This window comes from Neophocaena asiaeorientalis, unplaced genomic scaffold (assembly GCF_003031525.2).
Source record: "Neophocaena asiaeorientalis asiaeorientalis breed wild unplaced genomic scaffold, Neophocaena_asiaeorientalis_V1.1 scaffold521, whole genome shotgun sequence".
Classification (NCBI taxonomy): Eukaryota; Metazoa; Chordata; class Mammalia; order Artiodactyla; family Phocoenidae; genus Neophocaena; species Neophocaena asiaeorientalis.
This window is the reverse complement of record NW_020174712.1, coordinates 2,853,913-2,879,083: the sequence shown is the minus strand read 5'-3', so window position 1 is coordinate 2,879,083 and position 25,171 is coordinate 2,853,913. Positions and strand designations below refer to the sequence as shown.

Here is a 25,171-nt window from a genome sequence, read left to right as displayed (position 1 = left end):
TATACCCCCTAAGCACTCAAAAGGACCACAAGGCCTAGAAGAGTAAGTAAATGTGCTCTTAATACCCCCAACATGTTACCAAGAGGGACCCAGGCCCAAGATTCTCTAGCTGCTGAATACCTACGATACACTCATGACACTACCTACGGCGTACTAATGAGAATGTGGAGAATTAGGATCTTGGGACTAATGTTGTATCCCAAAAGGAGAGACCACAATTGGGTTCCTCTTACATTTATAACATCACTAAACATACCCCTGAATAATTACTGCCAGTAATAACAAATGTTTATTAAGTGCTCATTATACACCAAGTACCATACTTACCATTTTATGTGCATTATTTAATTTAATGATTATCATGCCCTGTAGGGTATGTCCAGTTAACCCTACTTTATAAGTAGAGTATAAGTAGAACGTGCCCAAAGTCAATCCCCAGCAGACCTGGGATTAAAAGCCAGGCTTTCTGACTCTGTAGCACAGCTTCTTAACTATAATAAAATACTTACACTCTTTAAGAAATTACCTGATTTGTATTCAGGCCAAAAAATTTAGCAAACTAAAAACAGTATGGAAGTCAAGAAGGAAAGATGGACTGAGAGCCCTACAAGAACAACATGTGAGTCTATGTTCTGGAATATATGTCTTAGGTTAAATACCAAGAAGTGAAAAGATCGTCTATGTGATTAAAGCCGTGTTCGTAACAAATATGAAACGGCAAAACAAGAAACTACAAAGTTCCACCTTCTGGCTTTGAGGCCCTTCCCCCTCATCCAAGGGCCCATCCTCTTGCTGGTCGTAGGCAGGGCCTCCCAGGATTCTGATCCTCTTCTCACACTGCTTCTTTGCCACAGTCAGTTGGTTAATGTACCTTTTCATGTTCCTGGCCCTCAGGAGATCAGCCTTCATAGCAGCAGTTTCTTTACCTTGAATGAGATAGATGGATAGTACACACTCAGAGGACAAGGTACAAAAGAGGGAACACAGCAACTGTGGGCCAGATTAATGTCTGATGTGGTACGTTCTGAGCCGCAGTGGGTACTAAAGGACAGCCACTATGGAAAACAATATGAAGGTTCCTCAAAAAATTAAAAATTGAACCACCATATGATCCAGCAATTCCACTCCTGAATATGTATCCAAAGAAAATGAAAACACTAATTCAAAAATATACATGCACCCGAATGCTCATAGCAGCACTACTTACAATAGCCAAGATACAGAAGCAACCTAAGTGACCATCAACAGATGACTAGATAGAGAAGATGTGATACGCATATCTATCGGGTTGGCCAAAAGGTTTGTTTGTTTCCGTGAGATGGCTCTAGTAGCACTTAGTTGTCTTTAACTTCATTTGAAACAATTTCGTTAGATTGTATGCGTCAGCTGTCACATCAGCGTGCATTTAAAAAACAACTTATCAAGATTGGTGAATTTTTATGTAGCCATTTTAATATTGAAAATGGAAGAAAAAAAGCAACATTTTTGGCATATTATTCTTTATCATTTCGAGAAAGGTAAAAACACAACTGAAATGCAAAAAAAAGATTTGTGCAGTATATGGAGAAGATGCTGTGACTGATCGAACGTGTCAAAAGTGGTTTTCGAGGTTTTGTGCTGGAGATTTCTTGCTGGAAGATGCTCCACGGGCGGGTAGACCAGCTGAAGTTGATACAATCAAATCGAAACAATAATTGAGAACAGGGCTTCCCTGGTGGCGCAGTGGTTGGGAGTCCGCCTGCCGATGCCGGGGCCACGGGTATGTGCCCCAGTCCGGGAGGATCCCGCATGCCGCGGAGCGGCTGGGCCCGTGAGCCGTGGCCGCTGGGCCTGCACGTCCGGAGCCTGTGCTCCGCAATGGGAGAGGCCACAGCAGTGAGAGGCCCGCGTACCAAAAAAAAAAAAAAAATCGAGATCAATTATACCACGCGGGAGATAGCCAACATACTCAAAATACCCAAACCAAGCACTGAAAATCATTTGCACCAGCTTGGTTTTATGTTAATTGCTTTGATGCTTGGGTTCCATGTAAGTTAAGCAAAAAAAAACCCTTCTTGACCATATTTCCGCATGCGATTCTCTACTGAAACGTAATGAAAACGTTCCGTTTTTAAAACAAATTGTGACAGGCGATGAAAAGTGGATACTGTACAATAATGTGGAACAGAAGAGATCATGGGGCAAGTGAAATGAACCATCACCAACCACACTAAAGGCCGGTCTTCATCCAGAGAAGATGATGTTGTGTATATGTTGGGATTGGAGGGGAGTTCCTCTATCATGAGCTCCTTCCGGAAAACCAAACAATTACTTCCAACAAGCACTACCCCTGACTAGACCAACTGAAAGTAGCACTCGACAAAAAGCGTCCAGAATTAGTCAAGAGAAAACACATAATCTTCCATCAGGATAATGCAAGACTGCGTGTTTCTTTGATGACCAGGCAAAAACTGTTACAGTTCGGCTGGGAAGTTCTGATTCATCCGCTGTATTCAACAGATATTGCACCTTCAGATTTCCATTTATTTCAGTCTTTACAAACTTCTCGTAATGGAAAAAATTTCAATTCCCTGGAAGACTGTAAAAGGCACCTGGAACAGTTCTTTGCTCAAAAAGATAAGTTTTGGGAAGGTGGAATTATGAAGTTGCCTGAAAAATGGCAGAAGGTAGTGGAACAAAAGGGTGAATACACTGTTCAGTAAAGTTCTTGGTGAAAATGAAAAATGTGTCTTTTGTTTTTACTTAAAAAACCAAAGGCACTTTTTGACCCACCCAATATATATTATGGAATATTACTCAGCCATAAAAAGAATGAAATGTTGCCATTTGCAATGTGGATCGACCTGGGGGCTATTATATTTAGTGAAATAAGTCAGACAGAAAAAGACAAATATTATATGTTTTCACATATATGTGGAATCTAAAAAAACTAAAACAAACGAATGAATGTAACAAAACAGAAACAGACTCACAGATACAGATAATAAACCAGTGGCTACCAGAGGGAAGGAGTATATGGGGAGGGCCAACACAGGTGAAGGGGATTAAGAGGTACAAACTACCAGGTATAAAATAAATAAGTTACAAGGATATAGCATACAGCACAAGAAATATAGCCAATATTTTATAACAACTTTATATGGGGTATAATCTATAAAAATAGTGAATCACTACGTTATAGGGCTGTCTCTGGACTACCCATCCTGGACACTTCGTATGAATGGAGTCACATACTACATGGTCTACGGTGACCAGTTTCTTGGACACACTGGGTAGCTCCCTGCTCCGGGCTTTACTATCCATCCTCTCAGCCTGGCCCCTTCATCTCCCAGGAATCTGCCTGGCTCAGTTCCCCACCCCCTTCAGGTCCCTAGTTCAGGGTTCAGGGAAGACCTCCCCGGCCACTCTCTTCTACCTGCAACCTACACCCTAAAACACCAGTCTTCTCCCGTCTTTCCTTCTCTAGCGCAGCGGTCCCCAACCTTTTTGGCTCCAGGGGCGGGTTTCGTGGAAGACAGCTCTTCCGTGGACGGGGGGTGGGGGGGGGTGATGGTTCAGGCGGTGATGCGAGCGATGGGGAGCAGCTGATGAAGCTTCCCCACTGGCTCGGTGCTCACCTCTTGCTGGGCAGCCCGGCTCCTGACAGGGGGTTGGGGGACCCCTGCTCTACAGCACGACTGCCATACTGCATATTCGACTTAGTTATTCTGTATGTCCTCATAAAGGTAGCGTTTTGTCTGTTCACACACTGTTGTACCATCAGCACCTACGAGAGTGCCTGGCAACACACGAGGGACTCATAAAATGTGTTGAGTGGATGTACGATCTGTGTCAAATGTTACAGAGAGATCAAGCTGAGTGCTTGCTGTGGATCAGGTATTGTGCTCTTTCTAGAACTCTGGCTGTGAAGGAGAGAACCAGGGTGAATCTCCTCACCTCCCATTCTTCAGCTTACTCTGTTACGTTAATTTTTAAAAACGATGAGCGCTGAGCATTTCCTTGGGGACAACTGACTGGCTTTGCATACACACCTGAAGGCGGGGAAGGGCTGGGTTGAGGGAAGGCATTTTTCTTTTCTTTCTTCTTTTTTAAATGGACAAGAAATGAGCTGGTTTTAATGCTGATGAGCAGGAACCAGTTAAAAGAAAAAAAGGTGACAGATGGGTACCCAGTAGACACCTGAGGAGGCTGGCTTTGGGAAAGGCCACCTCCTCCACTGTGGTAACACGCAAGGCACAGCGATGGATGCAGACACAAGCAAATGGGGAGCTGGAGCAGTTCCCTTCCTAGGTTCTGGTTTCTGGAAGTGGGGAGGGAGGTTATCTGCTCAGGGAGGTGCGTAGAAAGGGGGAGGGGACAGAGGCCTGAGGAAAGTGGGCAAAGTGTGAAAGCCACTGTGGAAAGCAGAAGAACAAGCTCACTTCAGAAACACGGCGGGATTGTTTCAGGTGGTGTCCAGGGCCGAGGCGACCTCTGGATGGGTATGAACCTTCCTGGGCAGGTCAGAGCACAGCTCTGGAGGTGAGTCAGAACACACATGACTTAGACTGGAACCGGCGACAATAAAAGAGGGTTGGTGGTGTGTTTCTCGGTGCCCCTGGACACGGAGTCTAAGTGAAGTTTTACACACCTAGGGAGACCTCCAATTCTCTAGGGTGGTCGTCACTGCCCTCGTGTCACAGAGTCAATCGGCAGATGCTTACAATAGCGCCTGGGCAGGCTGAACAATCAACTGGAAAAACTCAGGCAAGGACCACAAAACACTGTGTCTTTCAGAGCAGCTTTTTCTGACATTTATCACCAACGGTCACAGGCAGACTTCAAGTCAACAGTCAGCCTCGCTCAAGAGGGTCTGTCAGGTATTACAGGATGTTTTCCATACATGTGCTGAGGAGACATTTTCATTTGACCTCAGTGATGGTTTCTCAGCATATCTTATTCTTGGCTGACAGAGAGGCCCTGACCAAAGAACTTAACTCAGCACTCATCTCGAGAGGAAAAAAGCGTATTTCAGAGCCCCCTTAGTGGGAAGACAAAAGTAAATGTAGTCTGTCCCCAAATTAGCCTATTGCAAACTAAAACTATTCGTGTGTATACCTAAAGAAATACGTGCTGGGACTAGTGAATTTTTCAGAAAAGTTTTCATTTATTTTTCTACCTCCAAAGCTCATGTTAGTTCCATTATACTTAGATTCTAAGGAGCTTAAACTCCTACAGTTATAATCCACTATTCTGCATTGATTACAGTTATTTTAAATAGATTTAAAGCACATATCCTTAAACTATTTTGCATTGGTTACATTTACTTTAAACATTCGAAACATACATCCTTAACTCTAAATTCTGTACATAACATTTAAGCTACTTTAAAATTGGGGGACAAAAACTTGCCTTTTATAGAACAAACCTAGACTGCAATTTTAATTTTGGGTTAAAACAGACTAATAAAAAGAAAGATATAGAGAAAGAAACTGACACACATTTAACAACAATCAAATTCTTCTCCTGAGAAGGCTTAAAAGTCTTTCTAAAAGGACAAAAACTGAGGCAAATTCCAAAGGGAAGGAAGAAAGAGAATAAACCTTCCCCTAAAACCCAGCTGCAGAGCTGAGAAAACATTCTGGAGTCCTGCCTGAATGTCCCCTGCTCACGTGAATGCATTGTTTGTTAAGGGCAAGGCAAGCCATTGTCTGATGACAAAGCTTGTTGCTAACAAACGCTACGGCAACTTGCTGCTTAGACAATTCTGTTTATTTTTGCCTCAGAAAACCAATGCCATGTTCAGGGCTAAACGACTAACAGGGCACTCCAGCAGCGCACGTGACTGCCGTGCAAAAATCCCAGTAAATCCAGCGATGCAGATGAATACGCTTCTTTGTGACCTGAGAACCCGTCCATCCAAGAAATCTTCACGCCAAGAGAAGCGCAGGCAAGAGGGTGGAAGATGCGCTGCCCAGCTCAAGCGAGACTCCTGCAGCTGTCTCTCTGCAGAGACCTAGGTAATGCTGCACACTGTTAAAAACCGGTTAACCACACAGTGTTTAATCCAGCTTAAAAAAGAAGACCGAGACCACAAACAGTGGCAGGTGACACACTGGGTGGCAGTGGCTCTTTGCACGGGTGCCGAGAAGAACACACAAGTGATATAATCTTCTACAACAATTAATTATAAATGTCTACTGCTTTCCTTCCTATAGAGTCTAGATGCTACTGAGGTCAGAGCAAAAGGAAAGGGGGTCATTTGCGGAAAAAGACATTTGGATTAGACCTTAGGCGAACTCTATAAGGATATTTCAGTGGACCTATGAACAACATCACAGAACTGCTTTTTGCTGTAAGCCTTCTGCCCATGATATAGTTCTTCCTTAAGTGAGTAAAGTGACTTGCAGTAAAACAAAAACACCAGGGGACAACTGTTAGATACTATTTCCAATGTGGCAAAGGAGGGTAAAGTAACCTACAGTGCAAACCAAGGGCTCCAGAAGTAGCACAAGTATAACTGGATTCAAATGGCACCGCTGTATTTTTCAAGTACTCAAAAGTATCAACAATAGATTATTTCTTTTCTCCTAGTGCGCTATCAAATTCCAAGGCATAGCCTAACTGCAACAGCCTCGGCAGGTTGATTGAGGAATTCCACGGATGACACACAGCAGGATCTCTCAGCCTGGGCACCAGCGACATTCTGGGTGGATAAATCTTTGCTGTGGGGCTGTCCTGTGTATCATGGGATGTTTAGCAGCATCCCTGGCCTCTACCACTAGATGCCAGTAGCATCCCTTTCCCCCTGTGTGACAGCCAAAAATGTCTCCAGACCTTGTCAAATGCCCCTGTCCTCCCACCCCACTGAGAAGTATTAATACAGAGGCACAGCTCCTGTGAGAGTGCAGAAGGCAAGGCTACACTACCCCGACTCCCCAGCATTGGGTTCTGTCCCCCACGATGCACAGGTCTCCTCACACCCCCCCCCACGCAATCAAGGGAAGGGATTAGGGGGTTCCTCGCTAGAAAACGTCACCGACAGGCTAACAAGTCTTTGAATCTTTCTTGGACATTGAAATACAAGTTTCAATAAACCCCCTTGAGAAGAGGGTTCAAGAAACAGGTATGGATTTACTCAGGGACTAGTCCAGTTTCCAAAGGAGAAATGGTGCTTCCTTCTTACTGTGAAGCTGATGGCAATTCTCAGTAGTTACTGATCGTCACAAACTTCTTCAGAGTTATCTGAAAATCACCTCAAAAGCTGCCCAGGAACTAAAACAATATTTACCTTTCTTTTCAACTTGAGGCCGGAATGTTCTCTGTTTTACAAGTGGGATTCTCTTACCACACCAAACACTTGAAATTTCAAAGTCTGGAGTGTGTCACTCCACTTTAGTAGAAAGTATATTTGAGGAATAAGCAGAGATCCTATCGCAGGAGCTGATGGTGGAGACTCTCACGTTATAGTGGAGAAGAATACAGGGGCCTCACAGGCCAGGCAAGGCACGCTGTCAGGGTGCCTACAGCGCACCTTTTATCTCCTTCCTTTAAACATCTCAAGGGCTGAAACTTCCAGTACTTCCTTTGGCTTAAGGCCCTCCAGCATGCTTGCAATAGATTTTTTAAATAATAGCGTCCTATCAGTTAAATCCACACATCAAATTGCCGGGAGAACCCTTCTCCCACATTAGAACTGCGACTTGAACAGACAGAAGATAGACACTTAGAACGCAGTTCTGATGCATACGATTTCTAAGTTTGGAGCACGACTCGCGTAGCATCTGCCTGTGTGAGTGAGCAGTGCGGTGGGAAGAGTCCAGGACTAAAGTCCAGGAGACGTGGCTTCAAGTTCCAGATCAGCATGTCACTAACCAGGTACCTGTTGAACATCTCTGGACCTGAACTTTATTCGTATAAATGCAGGTCTTAGAATGGAAGATGACTAAAGTTTTCTGGGAGAAGAGAGGTGGCAGCAGAGTTGGATATAAAATTATATATGTGTAATTTTACATGTAACTATATAAAACTACACTCTCTGTAGAGAGTGTAACGGAAGTGCCCTGAGCCCTCGGTCCCTCAAGGCAGGTAAGGGATGGGGCTGTGTTGGATGTTGGGGAAGGAACCGCAAGCTCTGGACGCTGCCGCACTCAGAGCATCAGGGCTGGGCAGAGGGAAACCCTGGCAAGCGCCCTGCAGCAATGGCCTGGGGTGCTTTGTAAGTTTAGGTCATTCATAAATTAGAAACTGTGTCAAGTTACTGCAATGCTAGGAGTTAGATCACAAGCATTAGAAAGGACTCTGAGAAGTCCGCTAGAGTTTACAGAGTAGCTCCTTCTTTCAGGCAGGGACACCTTTACATCCCAAATCAGATGAGAAATATTATTTAAAAAAATAATTCCTAATGGAAATCATTATGGTTCTTATCAACAAGTAACTGTGTGTATGTACATACTTAATATAGTCTGAAGTTCTTCTACACTTCTGCTTGACACATTCAGTTCCAAAACTCTTTACTCACACTCTAAACGAGATACACACAATGTTGCCAACACCTCCCCATCTACACGATGAGCACGTCACCCCCAAGAGTGCAGTATTTATATACAGCAGTTGCTACCAGACTCAAATCAACATTATGTCCCTCTTTGCAGTCAGCTGAATAAATACTACCCTTGAATCACTTTATTCTTTATTTAACAATTCATTTAATGTGTCAGTATCATTAGTCTTGTTAATTTGCAGGGTCTGTTTGTCCATAGAGGATCCTTTATTTCCTACCGGGGAAACAGCTTATGTGTTTTGTTTTGTTTTGCTTTTTAATTTTTATTGGAGTATAGTTGATTTACAACGTTGTGTGTTAGTTTCAGGTATATAGCAAAGTGAATCAGTCATATGTATACATATATCCACCCTTTTTTTTTTTTTTTTAGATTCTTTTCCCATAGAGGCCATTACAGAGTATTGAGTAGAGTTCCCTGTGCTGTACAGCAGGTTCTTAATTAGTTATCACTTTAACTATTCTTTTTTGTTTGTTTATTTGCGGTACGCGGGCCTCTCACTGTCCTGGCCTCTCCCGCTGAGGAGCCCAGGCTCCGGACACGCAGGCTCAGCGGCCATGGCTCATGGGCCTAGCCGCTCCGCGGCATGTGGGATCTTCCCGGACCGGGGCATGAACCCGCGTCCCCTGCATCGGCAGGTGGACTCTCAACCACTGCGCCACCAGAGAAGCCCCACTTTAACTATTCTTGATAACATTTCAGGATCCAGAACAGCAGTGGGGTGGGGGAAAGCTTTAAAGGGAGCTGAAATACTGGGCTCATTCACATCCAACTGCAGGGAAAATGTAGCATGTGTTCCATTACTACTAGAATTCCTACACTTGGCCAGTATCTTAGTTCGGGCACCTATAACCAAATGCCACAGACCGGCTGGCTATAAACAACAGAAATGTATTTCTCACAGTCTGGAGACTGGGAATCCAAGATTAGGGTGCCACCACAGTTGAGTCCTGGTGAAGGCCCTCTTGTCAGTGGCAGACTGCCACCTTCTTGCTGTGTCCTCACACGATGGGAGAGGCTGGGGATCTCTCTACAGCCTCTTTTATAAGTCACCAAATCCATTCATGAGGGCTCCACTGTCACGACTTAAGCACCTCCCAAAGGCCTCACCTCCTAATACCATCAAGTTCGGATGTTAGGATTTCAACGAAAGGATTCTGGGGGAACACGATTATTGAGACCCTAGCAGCCAGCTAATTTTACTAGACCACTTCTCAACTACCTGGGCTGTTCTAATTGTTAATAAAAAGCTAGAGTTGGGCACTAAAATGCAAACGCGACCAGATCACTGGCTCTACAGTAGCGGTCCTCACGGTGTGGTTACTGGATAAGCAACATCAGCATCTCTGGGGAACCCGTGCGGAATGCGAACTTTCAGGGCCCACTCAGAGCCACAGAATCACAGACTTTGGGGCCCAGAAACCTGCATCTTAACAAGCCCTCCAGGTGATTCTGACACACACTATAGTTTGAGAACGACCGGTCTCCAGGATTAAGCCCAAACTTCTCAGGACAGCTCCCAAGGCCCTTTAGGATCGGCCCCCGTCTTCCCATCAAGGCTCATCTCTCCATTACATCCCAAGCACCTGCACAGTGTCTCAGCTGACATAACCCACATACAAACGCACACGGGGCAGCATCCAGCCGCAGCCACCCAAAAAGCCCAAAGGGTATGAGAGCCACTCAATCTTTTGTACTCAACTCTGCTACCCTTAAGAAAACGCCTTTCTTGAGCTCTGGCCCAGGTAGAGCTGACACTCCACACATCTGTGCCACTACTTGATCCCGAACCGGCAACTCTCACTGAATTTATCAAACTGTACTGTGATTTTGTTTGTGTATCCACCTGTCTCCTCCTGAAGGTCGGGGACAGTTTCATGCCTTGCACAGCTGTGCCTCATACATAATGGCACTCGCAAGATGTTTGCTGAGTGACTGAAGACCTACTTCTGGTGATTCCTTCTCTGAAGGAAGATATCCTTCGGAGTCCTTTCTCTACTGACGTGAAGGGTCCTATGAACTCAGGTGGTCTTTCATCTACCCAGGATCAGCAGGGGGCGGGGGGAGAGGTGTTGTGAACAAAGCAGAGAAATTCAAGATAAAATATAAAGGATAAGTAGGAGTTATCTAGGCAGAGTGATACTGAGTGTAGGGCAGCATTCCAAGAAGAAGAAACAGAATGTGCAAAGAATATGAGGCGGGAGGAACTGGGGTGAGTTGAGGAAAGAGAAAAGTGAGTTTGGCTGGAGTTCAGAGGGAGGGGGTGGTCTGGCGGGAGATGAGGCTGAAGATCAAGACGGGGCCAGAGCAAGCAGGGCCTTGCAGGTTTCACTTCGCAGCGTTGTTATTCTAAGAACAATGGGAAGACAATGAAAGGTAAGCATGGGGGTGGCATGATTAAGATCTGTATTTTTAAAAAATCACTCTGGCTTCAGTATGAAAAATAAATTGAATAGGGGCAGGAGTGGATACAAGGAAACCAATTAGGAAGCTACTGCCTTAGTTCAAGAGAGACGGGTGGTGGAAAATGGTGGTGCAGAGAAAGAGCCGAGTTGAGATATATTTAGGAGGTCAGTCTGTGGGACGATAATGGACTAGATATAGCGCATGACGGAGAAGGAACGAACAAGGAGGACTCCTAGGTTTCTGACTTACTCGGACAGATGGCAATGCCATTCACAGAGACAAGAAACTACAGAAGATGGCCAGTTACGTGGGACCTGATCTGGACCTTTTCATTTGGAGGTGTCTTTTGATATCCAAATAAAAATGTGCAGTAAACAGTAGGTAAGTAGAAAAGCAGAGAATAAAGGTTCTGTAGATAGAAATTTGGAAAGTCATCAGCATATAGATAAAGGAAAGACTAACCAAAGAACACAGAGCAGTGCCACCCAAGGAAGCTGTGGTGATGAAGGATATGTTCCACGCTATCCAATACGGTAGCCACACAGGGTTACTGAACACTTGAAACATAACTGGTGTGACTGAGAAACAAAATTTTACATTTTTATTTACTTTCAGTTAATTTAAATAGCCACATATGCTAATGGTTACTATATTGGAAAGCACAGGTATAAAATAATGAGAGTTAGAAACAAATCCTGAGGAACTCCAACATCGAAAAGCTGAATAGAGACAAATAAGCAAGCAGAGAAACAAACAAACAACTAGAATGACAGAGTGTTAGCCAGGGCAGGTTGAAAGCTCAGGAAGACAGTAGTCACCAATGTCACATGCTGCCGAATAGTCAAAGATGAAGACGGAAAAATGTTCACTGAAACTAGCTAGTTGGACTTACTAAACTTCCCAAATTCCATCACCAACAAGAAGTTGATGTGGTTAGCGGGTAAAATTCAGGCCTCCGCCAATATGTTTGGCCAGAATGAATGATAAAATAAGGTCAGAGGCAAGAAAATTTTGTGAGCAGACTTAACTTCTGAGACCAAGTGCTTCAAATTGTTTAATATCTATGAATTTGCTCTAAGAACCTCCTTCTCTAATCATACCTAATTTTCTTGCCCATAGGACAAGGATCTGAGTTAGATGGTCTCAAAAGTTTTATTTTTATGATTATTTACTTTCCCTAGAATTGTATCAGCAGTTAAACTAGCTGAGGCACTGTAAAGACTTTTAAAATCATTCGATACCTTATTTCTTAAAAAGATCAAGATACCGTAAGAAAAAAGCCATCAAGAAAAGAATCAAACTGAAATTTCTACATTGTTAAAGAGAGGAACTTGCTCTACATTTAAGATAAACTAATCTACTTATGAACCTGAAACATGTACAGAGTTTTGTGTGAATTTGCTGGAGTCTGTTGACGCTCAGAAGCCTTATTTGAACCTTCCTGTGTATACAAAGTAAAGCGGTCCCCCCGACCCTACTCTATCATCCTGAAAAAAGTCAGTGCAGAGTCAGCTGGTTAATTCCTTAAGGTTTCAGAGGAAACACAATCAGGTAATTTCTCCCCACTTGTTATACGGCATTTTTTCCTCTGAATCCTCAAACTGTTTTTGCAGACTCTCAACCACTGCGCCACCAGGGAAGCCCCATACCATTTCTTAATCATCAACCATTATAGTTGAAAAAGACCTGCCTGAAACATATTTATATGTAGCAACAAAATTATACTTTAGCATATATATACTATTTTCATAAATGAAGTCCCCATCTCTAGTTTGAATCCTAAGTATTCTTAGTATCTTCCACCTGGTCATTCTCTTTTTTAAACGTCTTCAGTTTCCCGCTCACAAAGAGGACATGGAAATAAGGAGAAACAACACTGGAAACGAAACTGCTTAAAACCTCACATACAACCTGGCAGCATCATTACACGGTCACTCTGAGCACAGCCCGATTTTCCAGGTTTAAGGAAACAGTGCAGACAGGCGCAGCTGGTGACGAGAGGTTAACACACAGACTGAGGCTTTTCCCGGATTCTCCGCTCGATATTTTCACTAGATCGCACTATCCTCAAAAAACAACAAAACGATTCTATTTGAGGGCAGCCTTTTAATGGTAAAAAATCAAAGTTTCCGTAGTGCCTTTTACAGGGAGGAAAAAAAACACACACAAAAAAATCTGTCTGGAAATAGATCACAGATTAATTTGAGAAAGAATGAGATAAAGTAACTTTTTATGTGACAGCTGTACATCAAAACTCCAAAGGTCACAGAGAAATAAGAACTGCTTCCAATAATAATATGTTACTGGACATTTTATTAAAAGAAAAAGGACAATGGGGAATGTTCAATTTGACCTTCCTTTTTATTAAAAAAAAAAATACCTGGGCTTCCCTGGTGGCACAGTGGTTGAGAGTCTGCCTGCCGATGCAGGCGACACGGGTTCGTGCCCCGGTCCGGGAAGATCCCACATGCCGCGGAGCAGCTGGGCCCGTGGGCCGTGGCCACTGAGCCCGCGCGTCCGGAGCCTGTGCTCCGCAACGGGAGAGGCCACAACAGGGAGAGGCCACAACAGTGAGAGGCCCGCGTACCGCAAAATAAAATAAAATAAAATAAAATAAAATAAAATAAAATAAAATAAAATAAAATAAAATAAAATAAAATACCTGCACTTAAATTATAACAACCTAATTCTTTAAAATTGAAACCACCTACACATGAACTTCAAGAGTGAGACAGCAGATGGTATTTATGTGGGAAGTCACTTCAGACTCTTAACACATTATTCTCCCCAACAACGGGCTGTGCAAAGATACACAGAAATAGGAGACGATTAACTATCACCTCTATGCTGTCACTTCCAAGCACTTCCCCTCAGGGTTGCTCTCTCCCCACAGCGTGAATTCCAGCTTTGAAACGCCAGATGGGCACTTCTCCACCCTCCTGTCGTCCCAGGCCCACAACGCCAGGACCGGTGAGCTCTCTCACCCCTGACCCAGACTCCTACACATCTCCTGACTCTTTGAGCGTCTTCACTGAGAAACCCTTTATGATCACCAAGAGCAGGCAACCTAAAGACTGAGGCCTAGAGAAGTGAAGGACGTGCCCAGGTTTCACTGGGAAGCTGACAAGAGAACCAAGCCCTCTGAAACTCCAGCTCCCGCACTTCTTCTTCTGCACCCAAACCTCATCTCACCAACCTGAAGCAGCAGGACCTCACAGGAACAGCAGCAGACTAGGAGTTGGGACCTCAGACGTAAGCTCTGGAAAGCCATGTCCTCATCTGTAAAGGCAGCAGGCGGTACCAGCGCCATCACGTCCCCCCATCTGATCCCTCCCCACATCCAATTAGTTGCCAACTAGGCTGTCTTTCCTTTATAACCTTCCTTATCAATCCCTTCCTTTTCACCACCATTATCTACACCCTGATTGCTATACGTCATTCCTGGACACTGTGTCACCCTGTCTTTTATTTTAGCCACTCTAGTGGGTGTGAAGTGGTATCTCATATTAGGTTTGATTTGCATTTTCCTAACGTCTAATGACGTAGGGCATGTTTTCAATTGTTCATTAGCCATTTGTATATCTTCTCTGGAGAAGTGCCTATGCAAATCCTTTGCCCATTATCCAATTGGGTTGTCTTTTGATTACTGAGTTGTATGAGTTCTTTATATATTCTGGATACAAGCGCTATATCATATACATGATTTGCAAATACCTTCTCCTATTCTGAGGGCTGTCTTTTTACTTTCTTGCGGAAGACACAAGTTGTTAACTTTAGATGAAATCCAATTTACCTTTTTTTGGTCACTTATACTTCCCCTCATTCTTATACAGACCCACACAGTTTGGGAGAATACTGATTCCATGGAACCTGTCTTTGTTCTGGACATGAAGACACACGGTAGCTGAAATTGCCTACATGGTTTTGGCTGCCCAACTTTTTTCTGAGATTTTACTTCTTAACCCTATTATAGACTTAAAAGAGACTAATTTAGGAAAAGCTAACTACTGGTAACAGAATTAACCCAAAAGAAAAGTAATGTAGCAAACCTTAATGTGGTTATAGACCTTACTGAAAATAAATGCTTCTAGCATTTTCACAAAAGAGGAACTACAATGCTATCTTCTTTTTAAAATAAATTTATTTATTTATTTTTGGCTGCATTGGGTCTTCATCGCTGCGCACAGACTTTCTCTAGTTGTGGCGAGCAGGGACTACTCTTTGTTGCTGTGTGCAGGTTTCTCATTGCAGTGGCTTCTCTTGTTGCACAGCACGGGCTCTAGGTGCACGGGCTTCAGTGGTTGTGGCACACGGGCTCAGTAGTTGTGGCGCACGGGCTTAGTTGCTCCGCGGCATGTGGGATCTTCCCAGACCAGGGCTCGAACCCATGTCCCCTGCATCGGCAGGTGGATTCTTAACCACTGCCCCACCAGGCAAGTCCCTACAATGCTATCTTGAACTTACCAATTATAATGTTTCGGGTTGAATTGCGTCCCCTCAAAAGATACGCTTAAGTCCTAAACTCTGGTACCTGTGAATGTGACCTTACCTGGAAACAGGTCTTTGCAGATGTCCTGCCAAAGATGTACTGCTTGACTCTCATCTAAGAGCCAAGAAGCAAGACCTGAAACATATTCTTCCATCACTGCCCTCAAAAGAAACCAACGCTGCCAACACCTGGATCTCAGACTTTGAGACTCCAGAACTATGAGAAAATGTTTCTGTTATTTAAACCACTCACTCTGTGGCACTCTGTTACACAGCCTTAGTAAACTAACACAATAACGAAGATAAGAAAGGTGTCTCTGACTAAACACACAACAGGGGGAAGCACTGAGAAAAGCCAGACAGTGGCGGCAACAAGAAGTCCTTCTCTAGTGTTCTCCTTAAAATATGTCTGTCAAACTGTCTGAAAATAAACTATCTTCTCTGAAGGAACAATGAGGAAAAGGAGAGGAGCAGAGCCTGTACTCTTGGAGGAACTAATCAGATCACATCTCCTTTGCTCAAAAGCCTCCAAAGACTTCCTCATTCAGAGTAAAAGCTGAAGCCCCTACAGCATAAGTAAGGCCCTTCAGGACAGGGTCTCCTGCCACCTCTGATCTCTGGCTTTCTCTCCCCCCACCCACCCCTCAAGCAAGTCTGCATGCTTCTGCCTCAGACTTTTGCACCTGTCCTTCTCCAGATCCCCTCGGGTCACTAGGGCTTTGCTCACAGGTCCCCACCTGGGCGAGGTCTCCCCAGGTCACCCTATCCAAGTGCAAAATCCTCCCCTTCCGGCTGAGCCAGCATCCTTATCACCGGCCCCCACCTCGCCACAGTTCAACAAGAAGGGAGAACTTGTTTTTCCCCAAGGCACGTCTCACCGTCTGAAATGCTGTGCATTTTACTTGTTGACTGTCCGACTGCCTCCCAGCCTAGTTCAGGGACTCAGTGAATGCAGAGATTTCACAGTGTCCACTGCTGAATCCTAATCACCTAGTCAGCGTTCAATAAACATTTTTTAATGAATGCATTTGCGCAATCTTCCTCACTGGGCTGAGATTAAGAGTAAGTGCCTCTTCAGAGTCTACACCCTCCTTTTTTTTAAATATGGCTCCTACCTTCTGTCAGAGACTCAGAAAGACAAGTAAAAGTCTCCAAGCACCCCTTTGCCTCTGTGTGCTGATTAGAAACCTGGGCACAGGTTAGAGTTTCTGGCCCACGTCTTCTTGTCCTTTCGGGACCCTCCACTCCCAGACAGGAACTTGAGGGGGCCTGGAGATTTCTGTGGGAAGTCAAGCCTACAAGGTAGTAGTGTTGGTGCCTGTCAGCTGGGAATCCTGAACTTCTCTGCCCTCCACAGAGTAACTTGTCCTGCAACTTCATAAATGAAGCACCGGGCAAACTGTAGGGAGGTGGGAGCCAACTTCAGACCTTGATTATTCCTCAGTATCAAGGCCTGGATAACCAACTCTTTATTTGAAGAGAAATAAACAGGAAAAAAATTATAGAACATATTTATGTATATTTTTAAATCTACAAGAGTAGAGGAGGAAAGATGTTCACAATACAAATGTTTAACTAAAGGAGGGACTTTACTGGTGGTCCAGTGGTTAAGAATCTGCCTTCCAATGCAGGGGACGCAGGTTCAATCCCTGGTTGGGGAACTAAGATCCCATGTGCCAAGGGACAACTAAGCTCACGTGCTCTGGAGCCCACGCACCACAAGTAGAGAGAAGCCCACGTGCCGCAATGAAAGACCCCGCATGCCGCCACTAAGACCCAACGCAGCCAAATAAATAAATAAATATTTAAAAAAATAATAATAAAAATATAAAGGAAAAGGTTAAGTAAATTATGAAACATCAACTCACGAAAGTCATTCAAATCACTATCAAGATTATGTTCCAATACAGAAATATCAATGAATATTAAGATTAAATTTTAATATGAGAAAAAAATTATGAAACCATGTTTAGTTTAAAAACAGAACAGAAGCAATATGTACTCACTGACTAATATTCTAAAAATTATGACTACAGATGAATAAAGTTTATAAGGGAACACAGAACTACAAACAAAGATTTTTATTAGGATGAAATTACACTTACTTTCTCTTATGTTGTTACACCATTATTTAAACAAATCTGAAATATTTAAATATATGCTCATACTTGTCAAAGCTCTGACAGGAGAGAGAAGGCTGGAGACAGACCTACAACCTTTAGTATGTCTACGTGAAGAAAACAAACTGGATCTTACCCTTGTGCCTCTTCAGCTGGGGGAAGCTGCTAATTGTAGTTGCTTGGATTATTTCCACTACAATTTGATACCTGAATTTTAAAAAGAGAAAACAAGAAAAGATTGAATAGGAAAAAAGTACTATTTTCAGAGATGCGTTTAGACTGTATTTGTACTAATCAACTATAACACTGTGAATCCTGCCCAAGTATCATTAAACCACCCAACATGGATGAAGCCGTTGGTCCGGGTGCTGGGCCATGTGCTACGCATTTCTGAGACCGGAATGTAAGAGTTGTGAACGTACTTCCCCCACTCCATTCCCTGTACGGATGCACTCCCACCTGGCCCCTCAATGAAGAGGGAAACCTTGAGGTTATGATCAGCTGCTCCCTCTCCCCCACCCCCACCTCTGCTCTCCTCCCTGCTACCAGTAACCAGAGCCTACTGATTCTACCTCCTAGGCCTGCACTGTCCAATGAAGTGGCCACGGGCCACGTGGGCTACTTAAGTTAAACCACAATTGTAGTTCCTCAGTTGCACCACCCGCATTTCAAGTGCTCAGCCACCTCATGGACCTCATGGACCACAGTGGACCGTGCAAAGAGAACACTTCCATCACTGCGGAAAGTTCCACTGGATGGTACTGTCCTACACACTTCTCAAAGCTGTCCTCTCCCCTCCAGTCCCACTGTCACCATCTTCGTGATTTCCTGCATTACTCCTCACTTAGAAGAGCATTCCAGACGAACAGATTCAAAGCATCTGCAGTGGGACTCCGGTGTCAACAGTGTCTAAGCTCCCCAGGTCATTCCCACGCACAGAGAGAGTTGACAGCCACCAGAGCAGAACACCAGGTAGATGTACATGTGACTGAGGTCACCTCTGTGTGAGGAAAAAGAAAAGCTTACATTTTTAGTGCCAAGTACAACCCTAGAATTGTGGCTATTTTGAGCATATTCAAGTCAGGTGAGTTATGACCCCAAGTTCTTAAGTGCTATTTAATTATTATTAAGTATTGCCCTAACCAAACTTATCTATCCTGAGTGTTTCTTAGCCCTTAATTATGTTGACTGATTAAGAATCTGCCTATAATAAAGCTATTTAACATTAACTCTTTATCTGAACACAAACTTTGCAGCATTCTAAGATTTAATGCTACATTTGGTTGGCTTTTAGAACACAAGATATGTTCTTTTGCTTTTCAACTAAAACCCAGATGATAGACGTGAATTCATCTGTCACAGCTATTCATGGACACCTCACAACTTTACGTCTTTTTGTTTCTTCACTTGTGCGGTAAGAATATCGATGCCCGCTCTCACCACCTCAGAGAACAGGCTGTCAGGGGCACTGCTGGCGGTCACCTGGAGACTCTGGCAGACTGCTGGTTGCCAACACCCTTCCCTCTCTTTTTTCCCCGCTAACTGGACCACATTTATGGGGGAAAGCAATGCACCCAGCTCAAAACGCTAACCTTCTCCCTAGCAGTTAGGGACAGCCATCTGATATAGTTCTAGCCTGTGAGATATGAGCATAACTTGCCAGGAGGGGATTCCAGGAAGGTTTTTTAAAGGGGCAGACTCCATGGAAAAGCCCTTTCAGTCTTCTGTCCTTGTCCTTCCTCAATTTTCCTCCATGGAACAAGGATGCAGCTGGATGAAAGCACAGAATTCTGCCATGAGGAGGAAAGCCACGTGGCGACGGGATAAGACAGGAGGAGTTCAGGTGTCCAGTGACATCACTGAGCCATGAAAACAGCCCCAGCCTGTCCATCTCAGGACATCTTGTTATTGAGGAGAATAAATCCCTAACTTGTTTAAGTAACTGTGCGTCGATATGTCTCACGGCCAAATGCTGTCTGACAGAGACAACTCTCTGAAGTCTCCATCCATAGAGAAGTTATCTCCAGGCTGAATACACACTCAGGCGATGTTCTCCACAAGGAGGCCTTGCTAGGACATTAATGATCAATAAAGTTGTCTGATGGAACTGCCTTCATTCCTCCATTAATGGTAAAACACAAAAGTAGCTTTTCACGTGATTTTTCCTGCCAGTTATGAACAGATGAGGAAACAGCTTATAAGAAGCATACACACACCTGGAATCATCAAACACTCCTTAACCAAGTCCTTAGTTTAACCTTGGACTTAGGTTCTCTAAGCAGAAAGCACTGACTTTTCACTCAACTCCAACACATGTCACCCAACTCCAAACATATGCTTGTTGCAGAAACTTCTACGAAGAAAAGCATGAGAATAATCTATGTGGGCAATATGCTTTCACTAGACAAACACTTTTTAAATCAGTTTCTAGACACACTGAAATGAACCACACCAATACGGTACCTGCTTTCAGAAAGCTTTGGGGATATATCAGACTAAGGGGAAAACGCTCAGCCTATAATATTTGAAAGACTACATAAAAATAGAGTTTAATGACACACTGATTCTAAAATGCAAAATGGCATGTACGCTTATGATGGCAGATACGTAAATATGTGGGTATGTGAACCAGGGCTACAACGCAAAACAGAGATAAAAATGAAGGGCATCCGTATTAAAATGGTAGAATTATAAGTCATCTTAAAACTGTTCCCAAACTGCTTATCTATCTTAGCCAGTTCAAAGAGACTTACCTTCTTGCCTGCACAGGAAGCTTTCTTTACACCAGCCTCATCATCCTTCTATCCTTTACGCTGCGATCTCATCATCTTCGATATCTGCCCTCCCATAAATATGAATCTCAAAGTCCTTTGAATCTTTAAATAAGTTCCTCTCCTCCTCTTCCTCTTGTCACCACCCTATTTCAGGCGTTCTCACCCGAGGGTCAGCTGCATTAGCTAAACGGTCTGTCTCCTTGATGTCAAGCTTTCTATCTCCCACCCAGCCCACTTCGAGCACCCCTGTCAAAACACCTTCCTCAAAGCCCACTCTCAGCTCCTCGACCCCCGCTCACCCCCTCCAGGGACCCACCCCCAGAGGAGGAAGCCTCCACTCCAGCCTCCCGCTCGCTCTGCACCTTGGCACTGGCCCCCTCACCCGACCCCCATATAAGCCTGGACTGAAGCCACGACCGTTTCCACACTGCTCTCCCCAGCCTGTAGTCACTTTCCAGGCTTTCACTCATGCTCTTTCCTTCTGAAAACCATCTCCCTTCTTGTTCACCTAAGTAGATCTTACATATGCTATTTCTTCCCTCAAGTCATTCCCAATCCCCCTAATTCACATTAATATTTCTCCTTGCTGAAACCCTAAATTACTTCTGCCCTATAATAGTACCCATTTATCTACTATTTTATACTGTTATTTTTAAGAGTCACATTTCCACAAAGAGTGTTGTGAACGAAGAAAACTGTGTGTCCAGTGTGTTCAGGGCCTCACCTTTCTTTTTAAAATGGTCACACGTCTGAGCCTAAGACAAAATTGTGGCTTTGTCTATAAAAAAAGATATGCTACCTTTTTTTTCTCTCCAACTAGATCATGAGCCTCTTGAAGCCTCTTGAAGATAGGGATTGAGTCTTGGATTCTCCAACCGAACCTAGCTTGGTAGTAAATATTAATGAGTGCTAGGGACAGAATGTTTGTGTCCCCTGCAAAATTCGTATGTGAAGCCTAATGCCCAGTGTGATGGTATTTGGAGGTAGGACCTTTGAAAGGTCATTAGGTCTCGAGGGTGGTACGTGCCCTTACAAAAGAGACCCCCCGCCAGAGAGCTCTCTCCACCCCATGAGGCCAGAGCAAGAAGACTGCTGTCTATAAACCAGGAAGCGGGCCCTCACCAGAAACCCAATTTGCCTACCAGCCCCTTGATCTTGGACTCCCCAGCCTCCAGAACTAGGAGAAATAGCTGTTGTTTGAGCCTCCCATTCTATGGTATATTTGTGATAGCAGTCCAAACTGACTTATTAATGAGCTACATTAATAAGTGTTAACATCTGTAACACTTAACAGGCACACGTAACATTCTTCCGCATCAGCAGGCGGACCCTCAACCACTGCGCCACCAGGGAAGCCCCTCGATACTCTTAGTGATTCACACTCTGCGACAAATAAGTCATCAATGGTACTGAAGAAAATACACGCCGTCTGAGAAAGAGGTAAAATGTTCAAACAAATCCATAAAATTATAAAGTAACACCATCTAAGAATCCAAAGATCCGCAAGCGATTCATCTTTACAAATACCAGGCCCTCCTCACACGGTGCTTTGCGCACAGGAGGCGTCTGGAGATGATTAGTGAATCTGTAGAATTCACTTTCACTCGATACCAAGAGGCAAAGTAGGAAATGAGAGACTTTCTCATTCTCAACAAAACCATGCAACACATACATCCAAATGCTGGCCGTCCTTGACGGCACAGGCTTTTTAGTCACCTGGCGGGTATTCGGGGGCACCCGGCACTCACCTGGCTTTCCTCCTCCAGAGGCGGACATGGCCTAGCTGGTGCCAAGGGAGGTTCTACAATCAGGAGGACTAATATTTGTCAACAGGCTCTTGATCAGAAAAGCAGAGACTGTTAGTACGTTCTTCCAAAATGACGTTGTAAACTCAAGTTTTAGGAGGAAGCAGCGGACCAAAGATTCAGCTCTTTTCCAATTCTGGCAAGATCCTACCCAGAGCACCCCTTGTCTCTGGATAACGAAAACGTCACACACAGCTAGCTGCCAAATGTCCCTCTGAGCTGCCACCTCACCTCTCTTTAGTTTTATACACTTCGCTAAATTAACAGACTTGGAAGAAGACTGTTTTGATGAACTCTTCCCACAATGTTAATCTCGCCTGAATGCTACACAGTCCTTCAAAGTAATCACCTTAGAAATCAACACCTTCTACTGTCAAATGTTCAGAACAGCTTTGGGATGCTATTAGAACTGATTTCAAAGTTACTTAGAAGCCAAACCAAAAAAATTAGTCTCGTCATCTCATCAGGCACACCTTTTAAGTGTTACTTTAGAGCTGTCTTGGGTGTGCACATGCTGGAATGTCTCAGGGGAGTCAAAGGCTGGACAAACCCTAGTCTAAGTGTACCATATGGTAAATGGTTTAAAATACCGTTTTATATCAAAATTAGCAAGGATCTATTATGGAACAGAATACCATATACACACAAATGTTTAAGAAAAACTCAGGAATTTAAAAACAATGTTTCAGAGTTGCCACAGGCTACTTTGTACTAGGCTAGGGATAATGTTTTCGTTAAAGAGACTTCGATTAAAGTGTTTAAGAAATGAAACCATGGTGACTTCCGCTAGCTAAGCTGGAGCTGCTTCCCACATCCACAGCACTACTGACAAGGTCTGCTGGGTTATTTAGGGAGTGGGTCAGAGGAGCTAAGAATGTGAGCTCTGGAACCAGATGGCCTGTGTTCAAATGCTGCTTTCGACACTTACTGTGTCACCCTGGGAAAATTATTCAAGCTTTTCAAAACTGAAGAGTCCTCATCTGCAAGAAGCGGAATAACAGCATTTTTCCTCCTAGGGTTGCTATGAAGACTACATGAGAGAACACCTTTACAGTATCTGGAACGGCACCTGCCCTCAGTGAGAGTTTAACGACCGTTAACAATTATTGTTCCCTAACGCTGCTGCTGACTCTTCAGATACGTGCAATATAGGGAGATGGTGTGTGTGTGTGCTTGTAAAATATGTATAAAAGCCATTTTAAGTAACCTTACTTTTTTCCCGGACTATAATAGTGTCTCAGCTTGATCAATCAAAGACCACCAGGGTCACTCTAGTCCAACAGCCTCAGGTTTACTGACCCACTGCCATCAGCAAGAGGAACCATGGGACATCTCCCCAAACAAAGAAAAAGATAAAGTTACTGCTGGATTCTGGGGAAGGGTGGGGTGTGGATGAACTTTAAATGAAGCAGCATTGTGACAGGCTCAAAGCGGGGCTTGTAAAGGGGTCAATTTCAGATGGATATAGGGTCCCACTGCCTTGGAAACTACAAAGTTAGGATAAATGTGGGATGCTGAGTCCAGAAACCCCTTATCTGCAGCTCTGCCTCTGGATTAAAATGAGACTGCTTCTCTGTGTCAAAGTGACTGAAATCCTCCAGGCAAGAAGAGGATGTGTCATTCCCACTGATATAATTTCACACAGCAAAGTTTCTGATAGAATTTAGAGAGCAATGCTTCTCAGTGGATAAGAAAGCAGTAGTCACTAAGCAAGGAGAGTCATTATGACATTTTACAGCCACTGAATATATTTGGAAGAAGTATTGTTTCCTGTTACCTGGGTGGCTGGTTTTAGTGTCTGTTATCCCAGCCTGATAAACAGACTGGCAGATTTTACTTTCTCAGTCCGAGCCCATTTTTACTTTCTCTAAAGTAACATATGCTCTTCCAAGAAAATGGGAAAATACACAAAGCACAACATTCAAAGTTAACTACTATTAACATTTGGTATATCTTTATAACGTTTTTTCTATGCAAACACATTTTTTTTTGTTTTATAAGATGGAATTTATGTTAATAAATACTGGCTTAGAGCCTTTTTAATTTATAAATGTATAGTTACTATCTTCCAATATTATTAAATATTCTGATGCAACCTCATTGTTACATGGCAATCCATTGTATAGATGAGCCAAAATCTTTTAAACCAAACCCTTATTGTTAGACATTTTAATTATTTAGAGCTTTTGTCTATTTTAAACAAAATTACAAGAAACATTCTTGGAAAAATCTTTCCATGTAATCATGGTTATTTTCTTAAGATAAATTCTTATGAATAATGAATGTATCAAAAAGTGCACACTTTGTATCATAAAAGTGTATCACAAAATGCACACTTTGTGACCTTTGTTCAGATTATAAAAACTGCAACAGAAAGGCCATAATTTCTACTCCTACCAGCAGGACATGAAGTTGCCTATCTTCCTACACTCTTGATAACACTAGGTGTTAAATTTTTAATCTTCACCAATATTATGAACAAAGAAAAGTATATTATTTTAGCTTTTATGTCTGAGTACTACTGAGGATAACAGCAAGGTCCTGAGCTATCTTTTCAGGAGGCATATTTAATGGTATTAAACAGGAAGTGGCCGGAGCTGTAACACAAGCAGGGGAAACATTTTCAGCTAGGGCTCAGAGGAGTAAAAGGCACTTTCCGCTACAGGGGCTTTTAAACCTGTTTTCCACTTTTCTACCGTGCAGAGGGCAGCCGATTTCACAGAGAGTCTAAGGCACGTTTCCCAGCCTTTTTCCATTCGTGGCACACATAGCAAGTGACAATATCTGATCAGGACACTGGGGTGAACAGCCATCCCAGGCCCTACCCAGCTACCTCGTGGGCTTAAGAGACCAGTCATCTCTGAACACCCATGCACTGTATTTGAGTTACACTAGCTAGAAAAGTTCTGCACCAGAGCAGCCTGAGGAATCCTGAGTGCATGCAAACACACACACACACAGGATTCATGTTATATATACAGAAAATAATCTGGAAATATATATACACCAAGTATTCACAGTTTTTATCCGTCTGCAAT

General features: G+C 43.5%; 1 protein-coding gene across 2 annotated transcripts in view; it reads right to left on the bottom strand.

Annotated features, from left to right (window-relative positions):
* The window catches only part of SNX25 (sorting nexin 25), an 84,238-nt gene that overhangs the window by 32,691 nt on the left and 26,376 nt on the right, over positions 1-25,171 (bottom strand). For both annotated transcript variants that reach the window (XM_024759957.1, XM_024759958.1), the window contains 2 exons: positions 17,691-17,761; positions 745-926 (listed from right to left, as the gene is read on the bottom strand). In XM_024759957.1, the coding sequence (XP_024615725.1) occupies positions 745-926; positions 17,691-17,761 (253 nt within the window). The remainder of the gene's footprint in view (positions 1-744; positions 927-17,690; positions 17,762-25,171) is intronic.